We start from the raw sequence: 21196 nt of genomic DNA on the forward strand, positions 1-21196 counted from the left end.
AGAAGATCTTTATTAGACACATGATATACAAAAATTTTCTCCTGTGGGTTGTTGATGGTACCTTTGGAACACAAAAGTTTTTGATTTTTTTAAAAGATTTCTTTATTTATTTGAAAGAGTTACACAGAGAGAGGAGAGGCAGAGAGAGAGAGAGGTTGGTCTTCCATCCGATGGGTCACTCCCCAGATGACCACAACAGCTGGAGCTGTGCCGATCCAGAGCCAGGAGCTTCTTCCGGGTCTCCCACGCGGGTGCAGGGGCCCAAGGACTTGGGCCGTCTTCTGCTTTCCCAGGCCATAGCAGAGAGCTGGATTGGAAGTGGAGCAGCCGGGACTCAAACTGGCACCCACGTGGGATGCCAGCACTGCAGGCAGAGGGTTGATCTGCGCACAGTGCTGGCCCCCCTAATTAATTTTTTTAAGCAGAGATGAGAGTGTACCTAGTGAATCTCAGAGCAGCACACCAGAAGGAGCAGCTGGCTAGTCCACAGGCCACGATGGGGGGTGTTCTTGGCATATTGGAAGAATATCAGAAGAATATCAGAGCTATGGTGTTAGTCACATGATTCCAGGTGGAGATGGACTTAACAGCTGGGGATGCTCATGGCTTCAGGTCAGCGTGGGAGCTGGTGGGCGTGAAACTAGATGGTTGAGGAAGCCAGTGAAGATGGCAAAGAGGGGCCCAGGTCTGAGCCCTTGGACCTTAGTCTGTTAACAGGTTCAGAAGACGAGGAGGATCCCCTGGAGGGCCCAGAGGGTTCCCTCAGGATGAAAACCTATGGGTGTGGCTCGTCCCTGTCTCCTGTAGCTTTCTGTCTAGACCGGCAGCCACTCACTTTGGGGCCATGGGGAAGAAACAGATGCTATTTACAACACCTGTCAAGTTGATATTAACACTGCCATGGTTTTCTCAGCCAATGAGATTCTCGGGCGCTATGGCAAAGTGGGTTAAGCGTGGCCTGGGTGCCAGCATCCCACATGGGAGTCTTTGAGTCCTGGTTGCTCCACTTCTGATGAGCCTGGGAAGGCAGAGCAAGGTGTCCCAGGTCCCTTGCCACCCATGTGGGAGACTCAGAGGAAGCTCGTGACTTCAGCCTGGCCCAGCCCTGGTTGTTGCAGATATCCAGGGAATGAACCAGCCGATGAAAGATCTTTCTCTCTCTGTTGCCCCCCAGGCCCCTCCAGACACAGCAGGGAGGGTGTCCTCTCCCAGGAAGAAAGCCTGCAGCTGAACAGCATCCCACCCACACCCACCCTCACCTCCACAGTGGTGAAGAGCAGGCAGCCCCTGGCTCGGTTGGAAGAAATGGAATCGGAGTTCACTCAGGGGTGAGTTTGTTTCTGGTTTGGTGTTTGTTCCTGCCTAGAGTAATCCGTCATGTGCAGATTCTTCTCTGAATCTGTTCCATGTTTTTATCTTTAAAATCTTTTTCCTGGGGCCGGCGCTGTGGCGTAGCAGGTAAAGTTGCCACCTGCAGTGCTGGCATCCCATAGGGGCACCAGTTCAAGTCCCAGCTGCTCCACTTTCGATCCAGCTCTCTGCTGTGGCCTGGGAAAGCAGTAGAGGATGGCCCAAGTCCTTGGGCCCCTGCACCCACGTGGGAGACCCAGAGGAAGCTTCTAGCTTCGGGTCAGCTCAGCTGTGGCCATTTGGGGAGTGAACCAGTAGATGGAAGATTCTCATTCATATTCTCTCTCTCTCTCTTTTTCTGTGTAATCCTTTCAAATAAATCTTTAAAAAATTATCTTTTCCCCAAGACTCTGAGCTTTTCTCTCCTGTAACAGCGGCCACCTTACTTCCTCTCTGTACCCTTTGCTTTTATTTATTTATTTTTGACAGGCAGAGTGGACAGTGAGAGAGACAGAGAAAGGTCTTCCTTTGCTGTTGGTTCGCCCTCCAATGGCCGCTGCGGCCGGCGCACCGTGCTGATCCGATGGCAGGAGCCAGGTGCTTCTCCTGGTCTCCCATGGGGTACAGGGCCCAAGCACTTGGGCCATCCTCCACTGCACTCCCTGGCCACAGCAGAGAGCTGGCCTGGAAGAGGGGCAACCGGGACAGAATCCGGCGCCCTGACCGGGACTAGAACCCGGTGTGCCGGCACTGCAAGGCAGAGGATTAGCCTAGTGAGCCGCCGCGCCGGCCACTCTTTGCTTTTATCCTGTCACTGATGGTGCCACTTTCTTAACAGCCAGCTCCTGCCAGGCGGCCAGCAGTCCAGGTCCTTGAGTTCGCAGTATTTGCACGTTCCACACAAGCCTCCCGGTCCTGGTTTGGGCAGCCGGCTGACCCAGTAAGTGTTTGTCCTCATTCTTCATCTGCACCTCCGATCCATCATCCACTGGGAGAGGTCCCAGCCTTACCTGGGGCTCCTCTGCCCGTGTCCTACGGGGCACTCCCTTCCAGCATCCTGTGGAAGCCTCGTTTGTAAAAAGCAGCACTGACTGAGGCAGGAGCGGACTCCTAGAGCCTCACGCTCCACCTCCCACCTGTCCTGTCTCCCTGGTATCTCTGAGGCGTCCTTGAATAGCTTGACAACTCTTGCTGTTTGCCATTCCGTCAGACTGAGCCTCGTGGAGGACAGCCAGGAAGAAGAGTTAGGCATTCTGGAGGAGTCGAGTGAAGAGCGGCAGGACAGAGACAAGGTATGTGGATCCAGCAGCTCGGGGCTACCCTAATGAGACACTCGGGGCTCCAAAAGCTATGGAGGACTCTGAGAGTCACACAGCAAGGGAGGAAAAGGTTGTGGACTTCACATTTACTAAAGAAATAAAAATCACAAAAAGGGTTGGAACAGTGCTTTTCCTCCCACCCTCAAATTAAGTGTCATTGCCTCTGAAGCTCCTGAGGGTAGAAGGAGTTGGGGCGAGACAGGAGGGCAGGCAGGCCAGCCTGGCAGCCCACACAGTGCAGCTCCTCCACACGCACGCACGTCTACCTCCCATCTCTGCCGGGGGCCTCCCAGTCCCTGTCCTCCCCCCCACGCTGCTGGTGTGCCGGGCAAAGCACGGGATTTGGAGTGAGGGGCCGAGTGTGAGTCCTCAGTTCTGCTTTGAGTTGTTCGCCCTTCTCATCCTCCCACCTCCTCATCTTTAAGATGAAGCTTCTGAGAGAGGGCATTTGGCGCAGCACTGAAGATGCTGCCTGGGATCCCCACAGCCATACTCGGGTGCTTGGGTTAGAGTCCCAGCTGTGCTCCGGACTCCAGCCTCCTGCTGCTCACCTGGGGAGGCGCATGGGCCCTGCCACCCACCCAAGAGACCTGGATTGAGTTTCTGGCTCCCAGGCATCCAGTGAGGGCTGAGGCAGTGGATAGCAGGTCTCCCTGCTCCCTCTCCCTCCATCCTTCCACCTCTCTCAAATAATATTTTTAAAATTTAAAATGGATATTTTACCTAAAACAGAAATTGAGAGCACCTTACAGACGGAAAAGAGCTATGTCATAGTCTCCTATAACAGAGTGCCAAACAGTGCTAAAACAGTGGTGGCTTAGAAACAGGAATTAATTTCTCACAGTTCTGGGGGCTGAAGTCAGAGCAGGGTGAGCGCAGTTGTGTCCGGTAAGGGCCTTCTTCTGAGTTGCAGATGGCGGGTTCCCGCCGTGTCTGCACGTGAGGGTGTGTGGCTCCGGGGCCTCTTTGAAGGGCGTTAAGCCATCCGTGAGGGCTCCACCTTGTGATGAGGCAGTCACCTTCCAAAGGCCCCACCTCACAACATCACACTGGAGACCAACTTCCGCACACAGGTTTGGAGGAGCACACGGACACTCCACTCTTAACAAGCCGCATCTCTTCTGCTGCCATTACTTTGCTCTCTGCTTCTTGAGGAAAGAACAGAATAGAATAAAGCAGAATGGAGGCCTTGTGCTCGGAAGGAGAAATCCCCCAGCACTGGAAACCAGAGACAGAGCAGTGCCTCCAGGAAAACTGCTTTCCCTGGTTTCCCTGTTCCCAGACAGGGTGCATGTAAGGGGCAGGGCTAGCAGACTGAGAGTGGAGGCATCTCTCCGAAGGCTACTACAGTTCTGGTCCTGTACCTGTACGCCCACACTGGGCTGCAGGGACCGACCACTGCCCTCACACTGTACTGAAGAGACTGGAAAAGACCTTGTTTCTGTGCTGGATAGAAGTGAGGAAAGACCGTTCTGACTTCTGACCCCATTCTGTCTAGCAACCAAATGGCCACTCTTCCCCCAGTGAACACGGGCTGGACCTCCTAGATACCACAGAGCTGAATATCGAGGTAAGTGTACCCCAAGCAGGGGTTGTGTATCCTTGGGAAATCGTGGCAGGCGACCCCTGTGCCTGTCAGCTATGGAATGAGCACCCACCCAGGGCAGTCTGGAGTTTCAGGAGTAGCCCAGAGCGGCAGTGGACATTACTGTCCTGATCCGGAAGAGTGCGGTACGTGTTTGCCCTTTGGTCTCTCTCTCTTCCTTTTCCCCCTCACAGGATTTCTGACATGACTCTGGGGCCCTCCCCACCTCAAGGACATGGCCATCTGGGAAAAACAAACAGGAGAAAAGAGCAAATGACACATCCTGCCAGCCCAGCCCTGGCCACTGCAGGGCCAGAGCAGTGGGCTTTGCCTTTCTAGCTGACCTTTCTCTCTGGAAGAGAAGCTGCGAGTCCCTGACCTGATGCGCATGGCTCTGTTCTCTACCTGTTTGCTGCTGTTTGGTGGGGGGAGTGATAACTGTCTGTGTTTGATAGAAAGAGCCCCAAGTCTCCTTGTATTTTTGGAACATCTTTCCTAGCCTTTTTTTGCCTAGTGATTAGTTCAATAAACACTTCGACCAGCCAGGATGTGGCCTGAGATTGTTAAACTGGTGGAGTGAGTTCTTTGCTGTCTGCTCCCTTAGCCGGTGTCCAGGTGCCTGCATCCCCAGTGCTTGTGTGCAGGTCTTAGGGATGTATCGCTTGGTAAAAGGGGGAGAGTGTCTGTGTCTGTGTACTTCTATCCAGTGGTGACAGTGAGGTCCAGGTGAAGGGAGATGGCGCTGTCCATAAGGTAGAGCAATAAATAATAATTCCCTGTGATGAAGCCACTCAGCCTGAACCACTTCTCCTTTTTTCCCACCCTCACCCTCTGTTACAACTGTATTGAAATGCATGGTTTGATCCTCAGCTATGGCTTCAGTCCAGCTTCCTGCTAATTCACACTCTGAGAGGAGGTAGAGAATGGTTCAAGTAGATCTTTTCTCACCACCCCTTCTGCAAACAATAAAAATATCAGCCAAGCCAACAGTACTTGACAAGATTATAAGACAAATATGGAGGCTTTTTGGGAATATGGACATCTGTGTGCAGCCAGACAGCCCAGTGTAGTGGTTTGAGCCCCAGCCTTAGAATCATGGAAGTTTTACATTCTCCACATTCTGACGTTCTCAGTAACACGTCCAGGGTCTCTTTCCTTGAATGTGAGCTCTGTGAATGCCTGACTAATGGAATATGCTGGAAATGATACTGTGCTAGTTTGTGATGCCAGGTTTTAAAAAAACTGGCAGGCTGGCGCCACGGCTCACTAGGCTAATCCTCCACCTTGCGGCGCCGGCACACCGGGTTCTAGTCCCGGTTGGGGCGCCGGATTCTGTCCCGGTTGCCTCTCTTCCAGGCCAGCTCTCTGCTGTGGCCAGGGAGTGCAGTGGAGGATGGCCCAAGTGCTTGGGCCCTGCACCCCATGGGAGACCAGGAGAAGTACCTGGCTCCTGCCATCAGATCAGCGCGGTGCGCCGGCCGCAGCGCGCTGGCCACGGCGGCCATTGGAGGGTGAACCAACAGCAAAAGGAAGACTTTTCTCTCTCTCTCTCACTGTCCACTCTGCCTATCAAAAAATAAATAAATAAAACTGGCAGTTTTTACTTCTTCAGTTGTTCACTATTAGAACAGTCACTTTGGTGTGAGAGGGCCTGAGCAGCCATGCGCAGGCTCCAGCCGACAGCTGCCACCAGCCATGATGCAGCCAGGAATCTGGTGGTTCTAATCCCCAGCTTCTGTTTTCCCAGCTGAGATCCAGGCATCTCTTCTGTGGCTATTCCACATTCCTGACCTGGAATCTCTGAGCACAATAAGGTGGTGGTTTACAGCAAAGGCTGGGGTACTTCGGTTCTCATCTAGTCACAATGGATACCGAACAGAGTTGTCTCCAAGAGTTTGTGCATCTTCACTTTAAAAAACAGTACCGATTATATAAGCATTATAATACACATTGAAATGTAATGTTAATGATGAAATAAGTTTTAAAATATTTTATTGGTTAACAGTGCAAAATAGCTTTTTGCTTTAAAACATTAACACAAAGTAGAAAACATTTTTAAATCATGGTTTAACACTTTATGAAGTTCTAGATGGAAGTCCAGTTGCTTCTTAGTTTTAATGACCTTCATAACTGAAGAGGGTACCTCTTAAATAGAATAGGTGCCATGTTGCACTTACTAATTTTTTAAAAGACTTATTTATTTGAAAGAGTTACACAGAGAAGGAGAGGCAGAGAGAGAGAGAGCACGAGAGTGAGCGAGCGAGCTTCCATCTGCTGGTTCACTCCCCAATTGGCCAGAGCTGCACCGATTAGAAGCCAGGAGCTTCTTCAGGGTCTCCCATGTAGGTGCAGGGGCCCAAGGACTTGGGCCATCTTCTGCTTTCCCAGGCCATAGCAGAGAGATGGATCGGAAGTGGAGCAGCCAGGACTTGAACCGGCGCCCATATGGGAAGCTGGCACTGAAGGTAGTGGCTTCACCCACTCACCACAGTGCCAGCCCCATGCATTTACTAATTTTTTTTTTTTACTAATTCTTAATAGATGAGTTCAAAACCCACTAAAATTCTTCACTTGGAAGACTTCAACTCAGAAAATAATTTCCGAGTGCACACGACAGTGTTTTGTAGGATAGACATTGCTTGGGGCCACAAAACCAGCACATCCTTTAGGAGTGAGCTGCAGTCGGTGATAGAAGCTGTGGATTTGCTCCCATCCTTCAGGATGCTGTGGCATTAGAGGTGAACTGTGATGTCTGCGTCCTAGTGAGACCACCTGTGCAATTCAGTAGGAACAAAACTGCCTTGTATTTTCATCTGAAGGTGTTAAATGTTCCTCTGCCTTGGAGTGCACCAGTGGGTGTCTTGTGTACCGCCTGGTATGTACACACTCCACCTCAGTGATGAGCGTGGCACCACAACCTTTGGGTGCAGACGGGGCTGTGGGTGCTTCTCAGCAGCACCCCCACCTGCTCAGGCCCTGGCCAAGCTGGACCCACGTTGAGGTCAGCAAGGCCTCTTCCTGGCGTGATGTGTGACGCCAGACCAGGCTTTTCAGGTGACTGGCAGTGCTGTGTATTCCGTGAGCTTCACACTAATACTTCTCATGTTTTAAAACTGATGTTTTTAAGTGTTTGTGAATCATTTCCAGTAAGATCTTTTCTTCTGAACTACGAAGTACAGAGATTTCTTTGCAAATTGCTGAGAAAGTCTTACAGTTATGGGTAAGTCACCCCTTCTTTTGAACCCCAGGCAATAGTGACCTTGGCGGTTACAGGGTGAGAGAAGAGTTTGTGCCTGGATGACACAGGAGGCAGGGACAGGATGGGGGAAAGTTTCTTTTCACCTGTAGACTTTGTTTTAAAGCTTTCTTTATGGAAAGGCAGAGAGATCTTCCATCCACTCTTGTCCTCTCTGCTGCCCAGCAGCCCAGCTGGGACACATCCAGGCCTCAGTGTCCACGGGAGCAAAAAGGAGAGGACAGTGTGCCCACCAACAAAGTCAGTGACGGTGAAAAAGGAGCAGTGGGGCTAGGGCCGGGTTCAGATCAAAGGGTCCTGGGACAGGAGGAACCTTGAGGGGGAGGGAAGCAGGGTGGAGGTGGCTCTTTGAAAGGCGTGGAGGGAACGATTAGAAGAAGGAAGAAATAGAAGGGAAGTCCGCCCCTGCACGCTTCATCCCAAGATGGCTGATGTCACTATCTCTGCTGAAATCAGATCTTGCTGTCCAGTCTCATAGCCGGTGGCCAACTGCTCTCCTCTGTGGTGAGACAAAGAGAGGAACCTGCAGATGCTGGATCGGCTGGATCCACTGTACACCCTCCCTATGGAGTCTCCCAACCGGCACTTCTCTCGGCCCCCATTGGTGGCTCTGTTGAAATCCCCTTCTCCTTCTGGTATCCCTGGAAGTTGGCCAAGAATCCCCACCTGACTATAACCTGGAGAAGAGGCCACTTCCACGGGGAGTTTATCTACAACCACACTCAGTCCTTCAGCCACAAGGATTATAGGAATCGGCTCTTCCTGAACTGGACACAGGGGCAGCAGAGCGGCTCCCTCAGGATCTCGAATCTGCAGCTCAGGGACGACTCCAAGTACTTCTGCCAAACACAGACAGACGGCTGGCAGGAGTGGCAGGCCCTCAGGGGAACCTCGCTCATCATCACTCCTGGTGAGTCCAGCTGCCCTGGCAGTCTCTAAGCACACCCCTGCCGAGGCCTTGGTGACCACTGGTGTCCTCACCCCTCGGGCCCCACGCCTGACCCTTCCCTCAATGTCCTCCCCCTGCTCCTGGGCCCCGTCCAGGCCTTTGCCAGCTTTCTCTTTCCCTTAATTATCTCCAGCCCTAAACTCTCTCTCCCTCACATGGCCCTCCCTCTCTACCCCTGTCCTCGGGTCTCAGCCCCTGACAGACTCCCAATTCTCGTCCCTTCTTGCTCCTTACTTGTCGCTCCCCGTCTTCGTGGAGGAGCAACACTAAACCCTGCCTAGGTTTCCTATCCGAGTCACAGCACCATTATGTCGCTCCCCCTCTTCGTGGCGGAACGACACAGGACCCTGCGCTGTTCTTTTGTCTGCTCGGCCCTCCCCGGGTTTGCTGCTGGTTCTTCCCGGGTTGGCTACCGTCCCTTCCACCTCCGTGGAAGGGCGGTTCCCCCTGCCACATTCCCCACTTCCGCGGGGGAGTGGCACACCGCCGGCCGGCTCTCTCGGGGGCTGCACAGGTGTTCCTTCAGATAGATGTTCCCCTTAGATGTTCCTGGTGCATGCCGTCTCTCTCCTCCTTTATAGTCCTCTTCTACCAATCCCAACTCTGCTACCCACACGCTGAGTATGCTGCTTTCCTCCAATCAGGAGCAGGTCCTACAGTTTATTGGTTGAACTGGAGGCAGCTGTGTAGAAGCTGTTTCCTCCTCTCCCAGCGCCATATTGTGGGAGAGCAGATGCATAGAATAAGTCTTAATTCCAGTAACTTAGTCTAGTCCGAGTTGCTCCCCACACTTAAGCTCCATCTCTGTCTGCTCTGGACCCCACCCTGCATCCTGCAGGGGCAGCTCCCTTCACTTGTCCATGTCCATGTATGGGCACCATGTCTTGGTGCTTGTGCCTCCTGCCAGGCCTGGTTTGAAATCGAGGACATAAAAGTAGCTGAAGGCCGGCGCCGCGGCTCACTAGGCTAATCCTTCGCCTTGCAGCGCGGCACACCAGGTTCTAGTCCCGGTCAGGGCGCCGGATTCTGTCCCAGTTGCCCCTCTTCCAGGCCAGCTCTCTGCTGTGGCCCGGGAGTGCAGTGGAGGATGGCCCAAGTCTTTGGGCCCTGCACCCCATGGGAGACCAGGAGAAGCACCTGGCTCCTGCCATCGGATCAGCGCGGTGCGCCGGCCGCAGCATGCCGGCCATTGGAGGGTGAACCAACGGCAAAAGGAAGACCTTTCTCTCTGTCTCTCTCTCTCTCACTGTCCACTCTGCCTGTCAAAAAAAAAAAAAAAAAAAAAAAGTAGCTGAAGCATAGCCTCCGGAACTCAGCTGGTGGAGGGACACATCTTAAGGGTCAGTGGCCTCATTTGGTAAGGGCTGTGATTACATGAGAAGTAGCCGGGGAGAACTTCCCCGATGCAGTGACAGTGAAAAAAATTCTCAAGTAATAGAAAGTAGTTCAGTGGGAAGGGTGGTGTGAAGTCACCGGCCTTCAAGGTGGAAGAAACCATTCCTAAAACTGGAGGAGGAAACAGGAGAGAGGTTCCTGCCGTTCATACCTAGGAACCTCTGGACCCAGACAAGGTGTACCTGCAAAATTACACCTACATTTCCTTCTGTGGACAAGGGCCAGCCTGTGGTAGAGGGGCTGGAGGTGGGCAGGCACATCAGTCTAAGGCAGTGGTGCTGTGCATGGAGAGAATGGATCAGATCCTACAAAAGTTTTGTGAGGGCTGGGGCTGTGGTATAGTAGGCTAAGTCTCTGCCTGCAGCACCAGCATCCCACATGGGCGCCAGTTCGAGTCCTGGCTGCTCCTCTTCCCACCCAGCTCTCTGCTGATTGCCTGGGAAGGCAGTAGAAGATGGCCCAAGTGCTTGGGCCCCTGCACTCATGTGGGAGACCTGGATGGAGTTCCTGGCTCTGGATCAGCACAGCTCCAGCCATTGTGGCTATTTGGGGAGTGAAATAATGGATGGAAGATCTTGCTCTTTTCTGCCTCTCTGTAATTCTGCCTTTCAAATAAATTTTTTTAACAAGAAATATACCCTGAAAACTATACAGCATTACTAGAAGTTAAGATACAAAAAGACTTTCAGTGAAAGCATATTGCTAAGATAGCCATACTACATCTAGGATGTACACACTCAACCCCCATCAAAATGGCATTTTTTGCATGAATAAAATTAAGGTGAAATACTAAGACTCTAAAACACCAAGACAGTTTTGAGAAAGAATAAACTAGATGGAAGACCTGTACTTCCTGATTTCAAAACCAGTTACAAAGCTACAGTAATCTCAACAAAATGGCACCTACCAATGATAGAAGTCCAGAGAGCCAGCCTCACATCTGCAGTCCAGTGATTTCCACAGGTGCCAAGAGCACTCAGTAAGAACAGAACAGTCTCTCTAGTGGACAGTGTAGATCCTTACCCCACGTTGAGATATTAACTCCAATGGATTAAAGATCTAAACGAAAGCCTCAAGACCATAAAACTTGAGGACCACATGAGGGAAAGCTTTAAGACACTAGACTCAGCAATAATTTCTTAGGTAAGATACTAAAACCAAAAACTAGACAAATCAGACTTACTACACTTGAACATTTTGCTTATCAAATGACAAAAAGATCAACTATGGAATAGGAGAAAACACTTGTAAATCATTTAAGGAGCTTAATACCCAGAAAATACAAAATCCCTACAACTTGGGGCCAGTGCTGTGGCACAGTGGATACAGCTGCCACCTGCAGTGCCAGCATCCCACATGGGCGCCAGTTCAAGTCCTGGCTGCTCCACTTTTGATCCAGCTCTCTGCCGTGGCCTGGGAAAGCAGTAGAAGATGGCCCAAATCCTTGGGCCCCTGCACCCATGTGGGAGACCACAAAGAAGCTCCTGGCTTCAGATTAGCACAGCTCTAGCCATTGCAGCCAACTGGGGAGTGAGCCAGTGCGTGGAAGATCTCTCTCCACCTCTGCTTCTCTGTGTAACTCTTTCAAATATATTTTTTAAATGCCTACAACTCAATAAAATCCAATTTAAAAGTGGGCAAAGGATTCGAAAAGGCATTCCTTCAAAGATGTACAAATGGCTAACAAGCATATAAAAAAGGATACTCCACAGCACAAACCATCAGTGAAATGGCAGATCCAAAGTATAAGTAGTTAGGACAACTGCTATAAAAACAAAAGGAAACAGAAAACGTGTTGAGAGGATGTGCAAAAATTGGAGCCCATGTGTACTGTTGGTAGATATGGAAAATGGTATAATCACTGTGGAAAACAATGGAGGAACCCCCCTCCCCCCTCAAAAATTAAAATAGAACTGTATGATCTAGCAATCCCACTTTGGCAATTACATCCAAAGAACAAGGTATCCTCACAGCAGCATTATTCAGTACAGATAAAAGGCAGAACAAACAATGTCCACCCCCCATAAATGAATGAGCCCATGTGTTCTACCCATATAGAATATTATTCACCAGGAGTAGACACGTTCTGGCACAGGGCACAACACAGATGAAGCTAACTGAAATCAGACACAAGCAATTGCTGATTCCACACGCATGAGGCGTCTACAGCATTAAAATGCACAGAAGCAGAAAGTAGACTGGTAGGTGCCAGAGGCTACAGAAAAGAATAAGGAGCTGTGACTTAACAGGGACGGAGTTTCAATTGTACAAGAGGAAAGAATTCTGCAGCTGTAATATACACACAGAATATGCATAAATTATGAACTGTACATTTAGAAACAACTAAGAAGGTCTATTTCATATCCCATTGAAAATAATTTCAAAAAATGACCAAGTTTCAGTGGTACAGCAAACGGAAGAAAGCTGCAGTGTGAAAAATGGCAGTGTTTCATATTTCAGCATTCTTAAACCCAATGTTTTAAAGAAATGAGTTGCAGGGCCGGGATGAGGAGTGGGAGTAGACGGGCTTGAGTTGGGGGAGTGGCAAGTGCTGTGGTCAGAGGCTGTCTTCGTGCATGAGGAGAGCCCCGAGATGAGGAGGGAGGTAGAAAGGACATCCACGTGGCAGAGGCCCTCAGCAGGACGTGGAGGGGACTGGGTACGGGAGAGACAGCATGGATTTCAGGAGACAGGACCAGCTTGGGGGTGGCATCGGAACACCCTAGGAGGGCACAGAAGCCTGAGTGACAGAAAAGCCACTGCATGTGTGCAAACCCCACGCAGAGGGAGAGCACAGGGGCTGCTTCTGCAGGGCACGGGGAGGGGGCAGGGAGGACATGTGTGGTCTGGCCTCAGAGTGCCCACTGGGTACCAGCTGCTCCCAGCTACACTGCTGCCCTGGCACCTCTGAGCAGTCTCAGGGCAGGACATGGCAGAGAAGGCGGGTGGAGTGGCCATACGTGTGACTGATGCGCCCTTGGTCCTCCCACAGGTCGGCCGGCCACAGCCAAAACCCCAGCCAGGTGAGTGCTTGGACTTCTAGGGGTGGGTGGGGTGGGTCCCGGTTTGAGAAACAGGGAGCTAGCAGCCTTGTACAAAGCCCCCAGCGTGATTCACAGCCCATCTCGAGGCCCCAACTCACCAGGTCCGTGTCCTCTCCCTCGGACAACCCGGGCTGTTGACTTCCTCAGCCTCCGTCCTGCTGTCTCTCTCAGAACCTCTTCCCAGATGCAGCACTCTTCCACTTGTCCCTCTTCTCTCTTGCTCTCTGCCCAAGCTGTCCTTGGCCCACGGTGCACCTCACAGGGGACCCATGCATGCTCTGCCTGCGGTTCCTGAGCCTGTCTTTTCTCTAAAGCACTGGCAGTCTCTGCCTCCCTGTCCTCTGCCAGCCCCACCTCTCCTGTCCTCCTCACCTCCACCTCTCCTTTTTCTCCTGCCCCTTCCTGCCATCACCGTATTTTCCCTGCTGGAAGCCCCTCTCCCTGCTGTGTCTTTACAGCTGTCTCCTCCAGCCCTCTTCCGCGCGGGAACCAGGCTGAGTCCCTGCCCAGAGAACCTGGTGTCATTCCCCCAGCTTAGCCAACGCAGTGCCCACAGAGGCAGAGAACAGGGGTTGAACAGGGGTTGACCCTTCCTTCCTCTGCCTCCCCTTTGTCTCCCCACTACCAGCAGCTTCCCCAGAATATCCACCTCCAGTCAGCACTGGGGGACCTCTGCCAGGCCACCCCACACACTGCCTCGATTCCTCCTCCAGGCAGCCTCCTTCTGAAAGCCCCAAACCATAGCACTCACCCTGAGGCCAGGCCACGTTGCAGGATGCCTGCAAGGACAGCCAGGCCCTGTATGTGTCTCACCTCTGCTCTGCCCAGACTACCTATTCCCACTCTCACTCCCATACAGGGAACACTTACAACACACTGAGGAGACATACGAGAATACTGGGAATAAAGGTAAGTCCTCACCCCGGCCTGCCTTAGTGTCTGCCCTCAGCCCTTCCTTCCTCCCCAAACACCTCCCTACATGGGTGCCCCTCTCAACACTGTCCCCATTACCCTTCCTCACCCCAACCCTCCCATGTGATCCTGACCTAGCAGGAAGGTGCTCGGTGCTTCCTGAGCCCTTTGAGTGCTAGGGCCCTGCCCATCTCTCCACCCTGGCTGTCACACCACACCATCTCCACATACCTTTTTTCTTTTCTAGGATAGCAATACAGACCACTCTATTCCCCTAAATAAACAACTCAGAATCGAGTCTGAAGGAATTCAAAGGAAGCTTGGAGAAGGTGGGGCAAAGAACACTGAGGGCCTGTGGTATGGACAGAGCATCCATTGAATCTCATTGAATCACTGCATTAAGAAAGGGACGGGGCCAGCATTGTGACGTTCAAATCCCAACTGCTCAACTTCCCGTCAAGCTCCCCGCTAATGCTCCTAGGAAAGCAGAGGAAGATGGCCCAAGTACCTGGGCTCCTGCATCCACATGGGAGACCCAGTGGAAGTTCCTGGCTCCTGGCTTTGGCCTGGCCCAACTCCAGCTATTGAGGCCATTTAGGGAGTGAACCACTGGATGGAGGAACACTCGCTCTGTCTCTCTCCCCCTCCCTCCCTCCCTCCCTCCCTAACTCAGCCTGTCAAATAAAGAAAAGAAAAAGAGGACAGAGCCACTTCTAACCCCCTTCTCCTTTGGTTCTCACCGGGATGCCAGCATCACCCCCCCTTGACTTCTGCTATGGTATCAGTGTGTCCCCTCCAAAGCTCACTGTTCAAATTTAATCTCCACTGTGCTGGTACTAAGATGGGAACTTCTCTCCCTCATGAATAGCTCTGTGCCTTATAAAAGGGCTGGAGGGAACTAGCTTCAGCCCCTTCTTGCTTGTGTGCCCTGTAAGGCACAGCCACAAGGCACCCACTGGGGAACAAAAGACCAGGACCTCATCAGAACCCCAATCACCAGCACCTTGACCTTGAACTTCTAGACCCCAGAACTATGAGAAGTAAATAACTGTTCTAACTCTGACCTCAGAATCAGCTCTTAAGGCATTCTGGTCTGGCTGAAAAGCCTGTGAGAGCATTTCAGGCACGGAAAGCCAAGACACTGTGGCAAAAAATGTTCTACATGAAGGACCTCTGTGCATGAGACCCCAGTGGAAAGAAGTGGCCATCAAAGGAGGTACTTTCCTCTAAAGGGAGCAGAGAACCTCCACTTTGACTCTGGCCTCGTCTAAACACTGACAGAGTTTGTGGATTCAAAAGGCTTCCATAGCCTAGGCAGCTCATGTCAAGAGCCTTGGGTGGTCACTGACATCGTACATGAGTGTTGTTAAATTAACAACAGGAGTCACTGTGCACTAACTGCCCATGCAGGACCTCTGTCCTCAATGAGTTGTATTATGAGAAGTAACTGTAAAACTGCTTCTCAGCTTTTTAAATTTTGTGTGTGTGTGCAAACTGTTGAAATATTTACTTAGTGTAGAGTTGGTCTTCTGTGCACAAAGTTAATTGAAAATGAATCTTAATGAAGCATGAGACTGGGTAGGGGAGAGGGGAGAAGGGGTGGGAGGGTGGTATGTTTGGAAGAATCACTATATTCCTGAAGTTGTACATATGAAATTTGTATTCCTTAAAAATAAAATAGAGTAAAATAAAATAAATATTCTTTATGAATTACCCAGTGTCCGGTATTTTGTTACATCACAAGTGAATGGAGACACCCTGTGCAGCTCAACCTCCCTGGTAGCACCTCCCTGTCACCTTCCCAGTGGGAGCCTTGGTGAGAGGACCCTAAAGCTCTGTGTTCAAGGCTTAATCCATGGGAAAACCTCTTGACCTGCATCAGGACTGAAAGGTGACCTCCTTAGAGGAAACCACACTTCCAGTGGGGAGGATCAGAGCTGCCACTGATAAAAGAACACAGAGATGACCTGGTAGCCAGCAGGTGTCGGTGGCCACAGAGGAACTGAGGCAAACAACCACCCCTCCTCTCAACTTCCTAGCCCTTGCCCACAAAAATACACGCCCAGGGGACTTGCCCGAACATCTAAGGAGAAAACGACACCACCTTCAACTCAGTCTCTCCCACCAAAAATAAACTCTAATACAGTCACACCCAAGACCCCTCCTTCAGAACTTTCCTTCAGCGCCTGCCTCAGACGAGAGCACACAAGTCCCCAGACACTGCTAGCCTTCCCAGCACCCAAGCCTGCCCTGGCTCTAACCCTAGTAACAACCGGCAAGTACGGTGTCAAGTGCTCCCCATGTGTCACCTCACTGCAGCACCATGAGAAAGCCCAGGCAGATGCTGTGCTCACCAGGGGCATGGAAATTAGAACCAGAGGGTTCTTCCCCACCTGCTGCTCATTCTCACCCTGCATTTCTTCATTCCACTCCCCAGAAATGTTTACTGAGTTCCTATAGGGTACCGTGCTACAGGCTGGGATTACAGAGAGAGCAAGACAAGTCTTGTGTTTAAGAGAAGGAATGGCAACGAACCATCAGCATTACTGTTGTTAAAAAGAAAAAAATCAGGACGTTCTGAGAAGGAGCGATGGGGCATCTCTGAGTAGATGCTTTGGAAATAAGGAAGTTAATACCTCAACGTGAGCAGGGAGTCCTTTGGCTCTCTGAGCAGCACCATGGCGGCTGGCAAGAACAAGCACACTGCCAAAGGTGGCAAAAAGGTGGCCAAGAAGAAAGCAGTTGGTCCATTTTCTAAGAAACAGCTGAATGATGAGGAAGTTGGTGCCTCATTCAAGGAAAGAACTACTGGGAAAATACCAGTCACCAGCACTCAAGTAACCTCAGCCCCATGGGATGGCCTGAGGGGTCATGTGCTGGAATGAGTCTTTATAATTCGCAGAATGATTAAGATGCATTTAGAAAAGTCAAGAAATGGCCGGATTAACCTCATGGCACGGATCTCACCTCTGACAACAGGTGTTCCATGGTCAACACACAAGCACATTATGACTGAAGCTCACGTTCATATCAAGAACATAGGTGGTTTTCTCTCTTCTGTGTTCATTTTACTAAAGCAGAGTGAGAGGTAGGTAGGTGAGAGAGAGAGGGAAACTCACTAGATACAGAAGAACTCTACACTCGTCACACCTCCAACAGGTCCACCAAATTGGGAAGACGATGTCGACCCAGGAGGTACAAATGTCATGAAAGAAATTATCAATAAACTGACTGAAGACAACACTGGAGAAGACCCAGAGAAGGCTTGCTCCTATATATATCCCATCTACGATGATAATGACACAGCTGCTAAACTTGAACAGGCTCATAGATATAAACTGCCAGTTCAAGAATTTGTGTAGAATTCAGATTTTTGATAGTTACACATAAAAAGTCCTATTTGTCAGGGAATAAAAGACCAGTGAGTTGTCTGGGCAGACTGTGGGGAGACCATTCCAGGTAGGGAAAGCCATGTGCAAAGGCCCTGTGTTTGAAACAAGAGGAGCAAAGGAGAGTTCTGGGAAACAAGATGAGAACAGTAGGCAGGGCCACAGAAGAATCTGGATTTTATTACACAGGCAGTAGCCACACTTTGTGAGTTCCAAGCAGAACAGTAAATGATGAGATTTACATCATAAAAGCTCCCTTTGCAGCTAGGTAGAGAAGGCTTGTGTTGGGATAGAGATGGTGATGGATGAGGGAGAACAGTATGGAAGCTGCTGCAACAACCCAGCAGCAAGTAGAGTATCTCAGCTTAGGACCCTGCAGTGCAGAGTGGAAGAATCAGGTGGCTTAAAAGGAGGTTTTGGAAACAGCACTGTTCCTGGCCATGGGGAGAGAGGATAAGGATACGCTCAAGGGTGGCCCGGGATTCGGCCCGCATATTTAGGTAAAGGGAGGTGCATTCCCCAAGTTGGAAGATGGAGGAAGGACTGTGTTTTGGGGATGGGGCAAACAGCAGAGGGGCCAATAAAAGACAAGAGTCTGGCTGGGACACCAGAGGGGCCAGGCATGAGGCTGCCTCCTCAGTGCCCAGGAGGATCTGAAAGGAGGGCCAAGGTCTGTGTGCACAGTGCTCCCGAGAGAAACCCAAGTTCTAAGTCCATGGAGAGAGAGATACCCAGGGTTTATGGATCCACAGGCTCACTGTCAAGGGGTCAGTTCTCCCCAGCGGATGCACACATTCAAAGCATCCTGGATCAAGGGCAGGCATTTGGTGTAGTGGCTAAGATGACGCTTGGGATGTCACATCCCATGTAGAAGACCCTGGGTTCAAGTCCTGGATCCAGTTTCCACCCAGCTTCTGGCTAATGCACACAGTGGGCAGCAGCAGGTGATGACTCAAACACGTGAGTGTTGTCCTGCAAGTGGGAGGCCCAGATGGAGTCCTAGGAGCCTGGCTTCATCCTGGCACAGCCCTCCCTGGCTGCTGAGAGCATTTAGGGGAATGAGGGAGCCAATGGGAACACTCGCTCTCCACTTCCCTACACCCCGCCCCCTTGCCTTTCAAATAATTGAATAAAAACATTCTTGATCAAAACACCAGCAGGCTTCTTTGTAGAAACCGAGCTGCTGACATTAAAATGATAAAAGTTGTCCAGCCCTGAGAGGGGCCTTTCTCCCCTCTTCTGTGGCTTTGGAGAAAGGAACATGGGAAATACAAGGGTTCATTGAAGCCAGGGTAGAAAACACCAGACTAAACCAGACTAAAACCAGAGCATTTTTTACATACTTTGAGGTAGGGAAGCACTGTTTCATCGCATGCACACGGACTACAGACAAGAGGGGCTGGGGAGCATGACAGTTGAGAACTGTGTTGTATAATTATCAGGCACTTACCATCAACCTGAGAATCTAATATACTGATAAATTCTTTAAGAAACAAAAAGAGGGGCTGAGTAACGTGAAGTGGGAAAGTCTGGGATGGGAAGGCCAGTCGTGAGGGGCAGTGACCGCTCCTGCTGGATCAGTTGGGGTCAGCCAAAAACAGGGTGGGAGTGGCCATGCTGGTCAGCAGTGCTGCGGCTTCAACAGAAACAGTCTTTTGGTTGTCTCCTTGAAGCTGCTCACTTTCCTTATCTCCTCTAATGGACCACACAGGACTGCGCTCCCCACACAGTGTTTTAACTCCCAAGTCCCATGTTGACAGTTAATGGCTGGATGCTAGGGTAGATTAAGACACTTGACCTAATGAGGGGACCCAGAGGTGGGACCACTGCGAGGTCCCTGGAGCTTGCCCTTGGCAGAGTTCTCACCAGAGGGTTGCTTACATAAGCCTAGTCTGGCTAGCTTCTGCTTCCTGGCTGGCTCTCTGTAGGATCCTTCCTGTGCACACCACCACCACTGCCAGCCTCCACCAGATGCCAAACTGATGGGACCGCCTGATCCTGAATTGTGAGCTTCCAAACTGTAAGCCTACATGGACCACTTCAAACCTCCTGACAAACTGCCCTCAGGTATTCTGGGTAAAGTAATGAAAAACTAGGACATCAATGGCCCCAGATTGCAAGCCCCAGATCAGCCCTCGGGCTGGGCAGCCACCCTCTCCAGGCCCTCCCAGCACAGCCCAGGGGGCCCTTGTCTTCTCTGCTGCCCAACACTCCAGCCCAGACACATTCAGCCCCAAGGCTCCAGGCCTCGGCATCCCCAGGAGCAAAAAGGAGAGGACAGTGTGCCCACCAGTGAAGTCGGTGATGCTGAAAAAGAGGCAGTGGGGCTTAGGGATGGGCTCAGGTCAGAGTCCTGTGACAGGAGGAATCTTGGGGAGGGGGAGGGACGCAGGCACCAAGCAGGGCCAGAGGATCAGAAGAGGGAAGAAACAGAGAAGGGAAGTCTGCTCTGCACACTTCACCCCAAGACGGCTGACACCACTTCCTCTGGTGAAATCCCGTTCTGGGCCCCCACAGACACCTCAGCAAACCCATACTCGTGGGGAGGAGGTGGGCAGAGCCTCCTGCAGGGCCAGCTCTGTGGGTCACCGAGGCCCCCAGGCCTCCGCCTCTCACCTGGCAGCAGTTGCAGGCTCCGAGTTGGCCATATTTAGTGATGATCCCACGGACTCTTTGCTGCTCTGTCCAAGGCAAGTCACAGATTATCCAGGGTGCTCACTGCTGGGGAGGGGAGCTCAGAGATACAGCTTTCTGTGGCCTAACCCCCGAACCAGATGCTGTCCACTCATAGTGAGGCTCAGAGCCTGCTGGGCAGCCAGGCCAAAGCGGCTCAGTGAGGAGGAAGGCTCTCAGCGACTCCACAGGACTGGACTCTGAGTCTCATGGTCTGAAGCCAAGCTGCTCTGAGCTTCTACCTCCCCGCAGATGCATTGCCCATTCTGGGGCTCACTCTACAGCTGTGGGGCTGCCCTCACCTTGGCCTTTAAATCTGGGGAAAGATGTGGACTCTGAACAAGGAGGTACCAGCAGTGAGAGGAGTTAGCTGGGCCTTTGTTCTGCTGGGTTCTACAAGAGGGGGAAGAAGATCAAGCCGGACACCCAGGTGCTGGGGTTGAGGACTGCGACCCCCACCATCTTCTCCTCACCTGGGAGCCATATCTTGGGGCACAGCGGGGCAGGGACTGCACCTGCCTGAGAGCCTGCACTGGTCCTGGGTAGCCCCCTCCCCTAGGATGAGACGGGAACAGACGCTCAAGCACCAGAGGACAGCCAGCCGAGGTGCGGGAGGGCAGTGATGGACTAAGTGACAAACAGCAGAGTCAGAGGCAGAGAGGTAGAGGGTGAGCCAGCAAGAGACGGCCCAGGTCATGCTGAGGAAGTGAGCTGGGCAGAGACTGAGGTGGGAGGAGGGCGTCCCAGCCAGCCACGGTCAGCACCAGGCCTCTCAGCAGAAGATGGGGCTGGATGTCCTTAGACAGGGCTGTCTTGGCCCTGACCACAAGGGAGGCCCTTGTGCAAGACTGGAAAAGAAGCCAGATGCATGAAGGAAGTGCTGGCTTCCCTAAGTGGGGGTGTGGGGAGGAGCCCCCTCCCCAGCCGCCACCTCGGTTCCCAGAGGAGCCTGTCCTCACTTCCCGGCGTGCTCTATACAACTCCCTGTCCCATACATCCTCCCAAAGGCCCTTCCGCAGGGCCCCTCCCCTGCCTGTCCTTAGCTGCTGCAGGAGTATCGGCCATGGCTGGGGCCCTACCGCACTCCCTGTTGCTGCTGCTGTCGCCACTGACAATGCTCCTTCAAGGTGGTAAGTGCCAGGGACTGCCCTGGAGGGCTCTGCCCTAACCAGAGGAGGGGGTCTGGGGGAGAAGATGGCCGGGCCTCTGGAGAGGGGCTGCCCAACCGACTGGGCAGGTCCACTCCAACCCTTCCTCTCCTGCCTCCCCCAGCCTGGAGAGGGGCACAGCAGGCAGGAGTCAGGCCTGCCATCTGTCTCGTGAC

At 51.9% G+C, this 21196-nt stretch overlaps 3 protein-coding genes across 5 annotated transcripts in view; all 3 read left to right on the plus strand.

The window, feature by feature from the left end:
* The window catches only part of STAG3 (STAG3 cohesin complex component), a 28193-nt gene extending 23378 nt beyond the window's left edge, over positions 1-4815 (plus strand). For all 3 annotated transcript variants that reach the window (XM_008258036.5, XM_017342597.4, XM_051847718.3), the window contains exons 30-34: positions 1175-1328; positions 2189-2290; positions 2561-2642; positions 4168-4239; positions 4449-4815. In XM_008258036.5, coding sequence (XP_008256258.3) covers positions 1175-1328; positions 2189-2290; positions 2561-2642; positions 4168-4239; positions 4449-4457 — 419 coding nt within the window. In that variant the 3' untranslated portion in view covers positions 4458-4815. The remainder of the gene's footprint in view (positions 1-1174; positions 1329-2188; positions 2291-2560; positions 2643-4167; positions 4240-4448) is intronic.
* LOC103348620 (paired immunoglobulin-like type 2 receptor alpha) lies at positions 4802-15462 on the plus strand. Its single transcript, XM_008258039.5, has 6 exons — positions 4802-4830; positions 4962-5007; positions 7967-8420; positions 12847-12877; positions 13758-13807; positions 14058-15462. The coding sequence occupies exons 1-6, from the start codon at positions 4802-4804 to the stop codon at positions 14060-14062; spliced, it is 615 nt and encodes a 204-aa protein (XP_008256261.5). The 3' UTR covers positions 14063-15462.
* Positions 15463-20596: 5134 nt separating this feature from the next.
* LOC138846993 (paired immunoglobulin-like type 2 receptor beta) overlaps positions 20597-21196 on the plus strand; it is a 29077-nt gene continuing 28477 nt past the window's right edge. Inside the window, exon 1 of the mRNA XM_070064433.2 lies at positions 20597-21002. Coding sequence (XP_069920534.2) covers positions 20741-21002 — 262 coding nt within the window. The 5' untranslated portion in view covers positions 20597-20740. The remainder of the gene's footprint in view (positions 21003-21196) is intronic.

Source organism: Oryctolagus cuniculus, chromosome 19, assembly GCF_051225735.1.
Source record: "Oryctolagus cuniculus isolate XC-2025 breed Fujian yellow rabbit chromosome 19, ASM5122573v1, whole genome shotgun sequence".
Classification (NCBI taxonomy): domain Eukaryota; kingdom Metazoa; phylum Chordata; class Mammalia; order Lagomorpha; family Leporidae; genus Oryctolagus; species Oryctolagus cuniculus.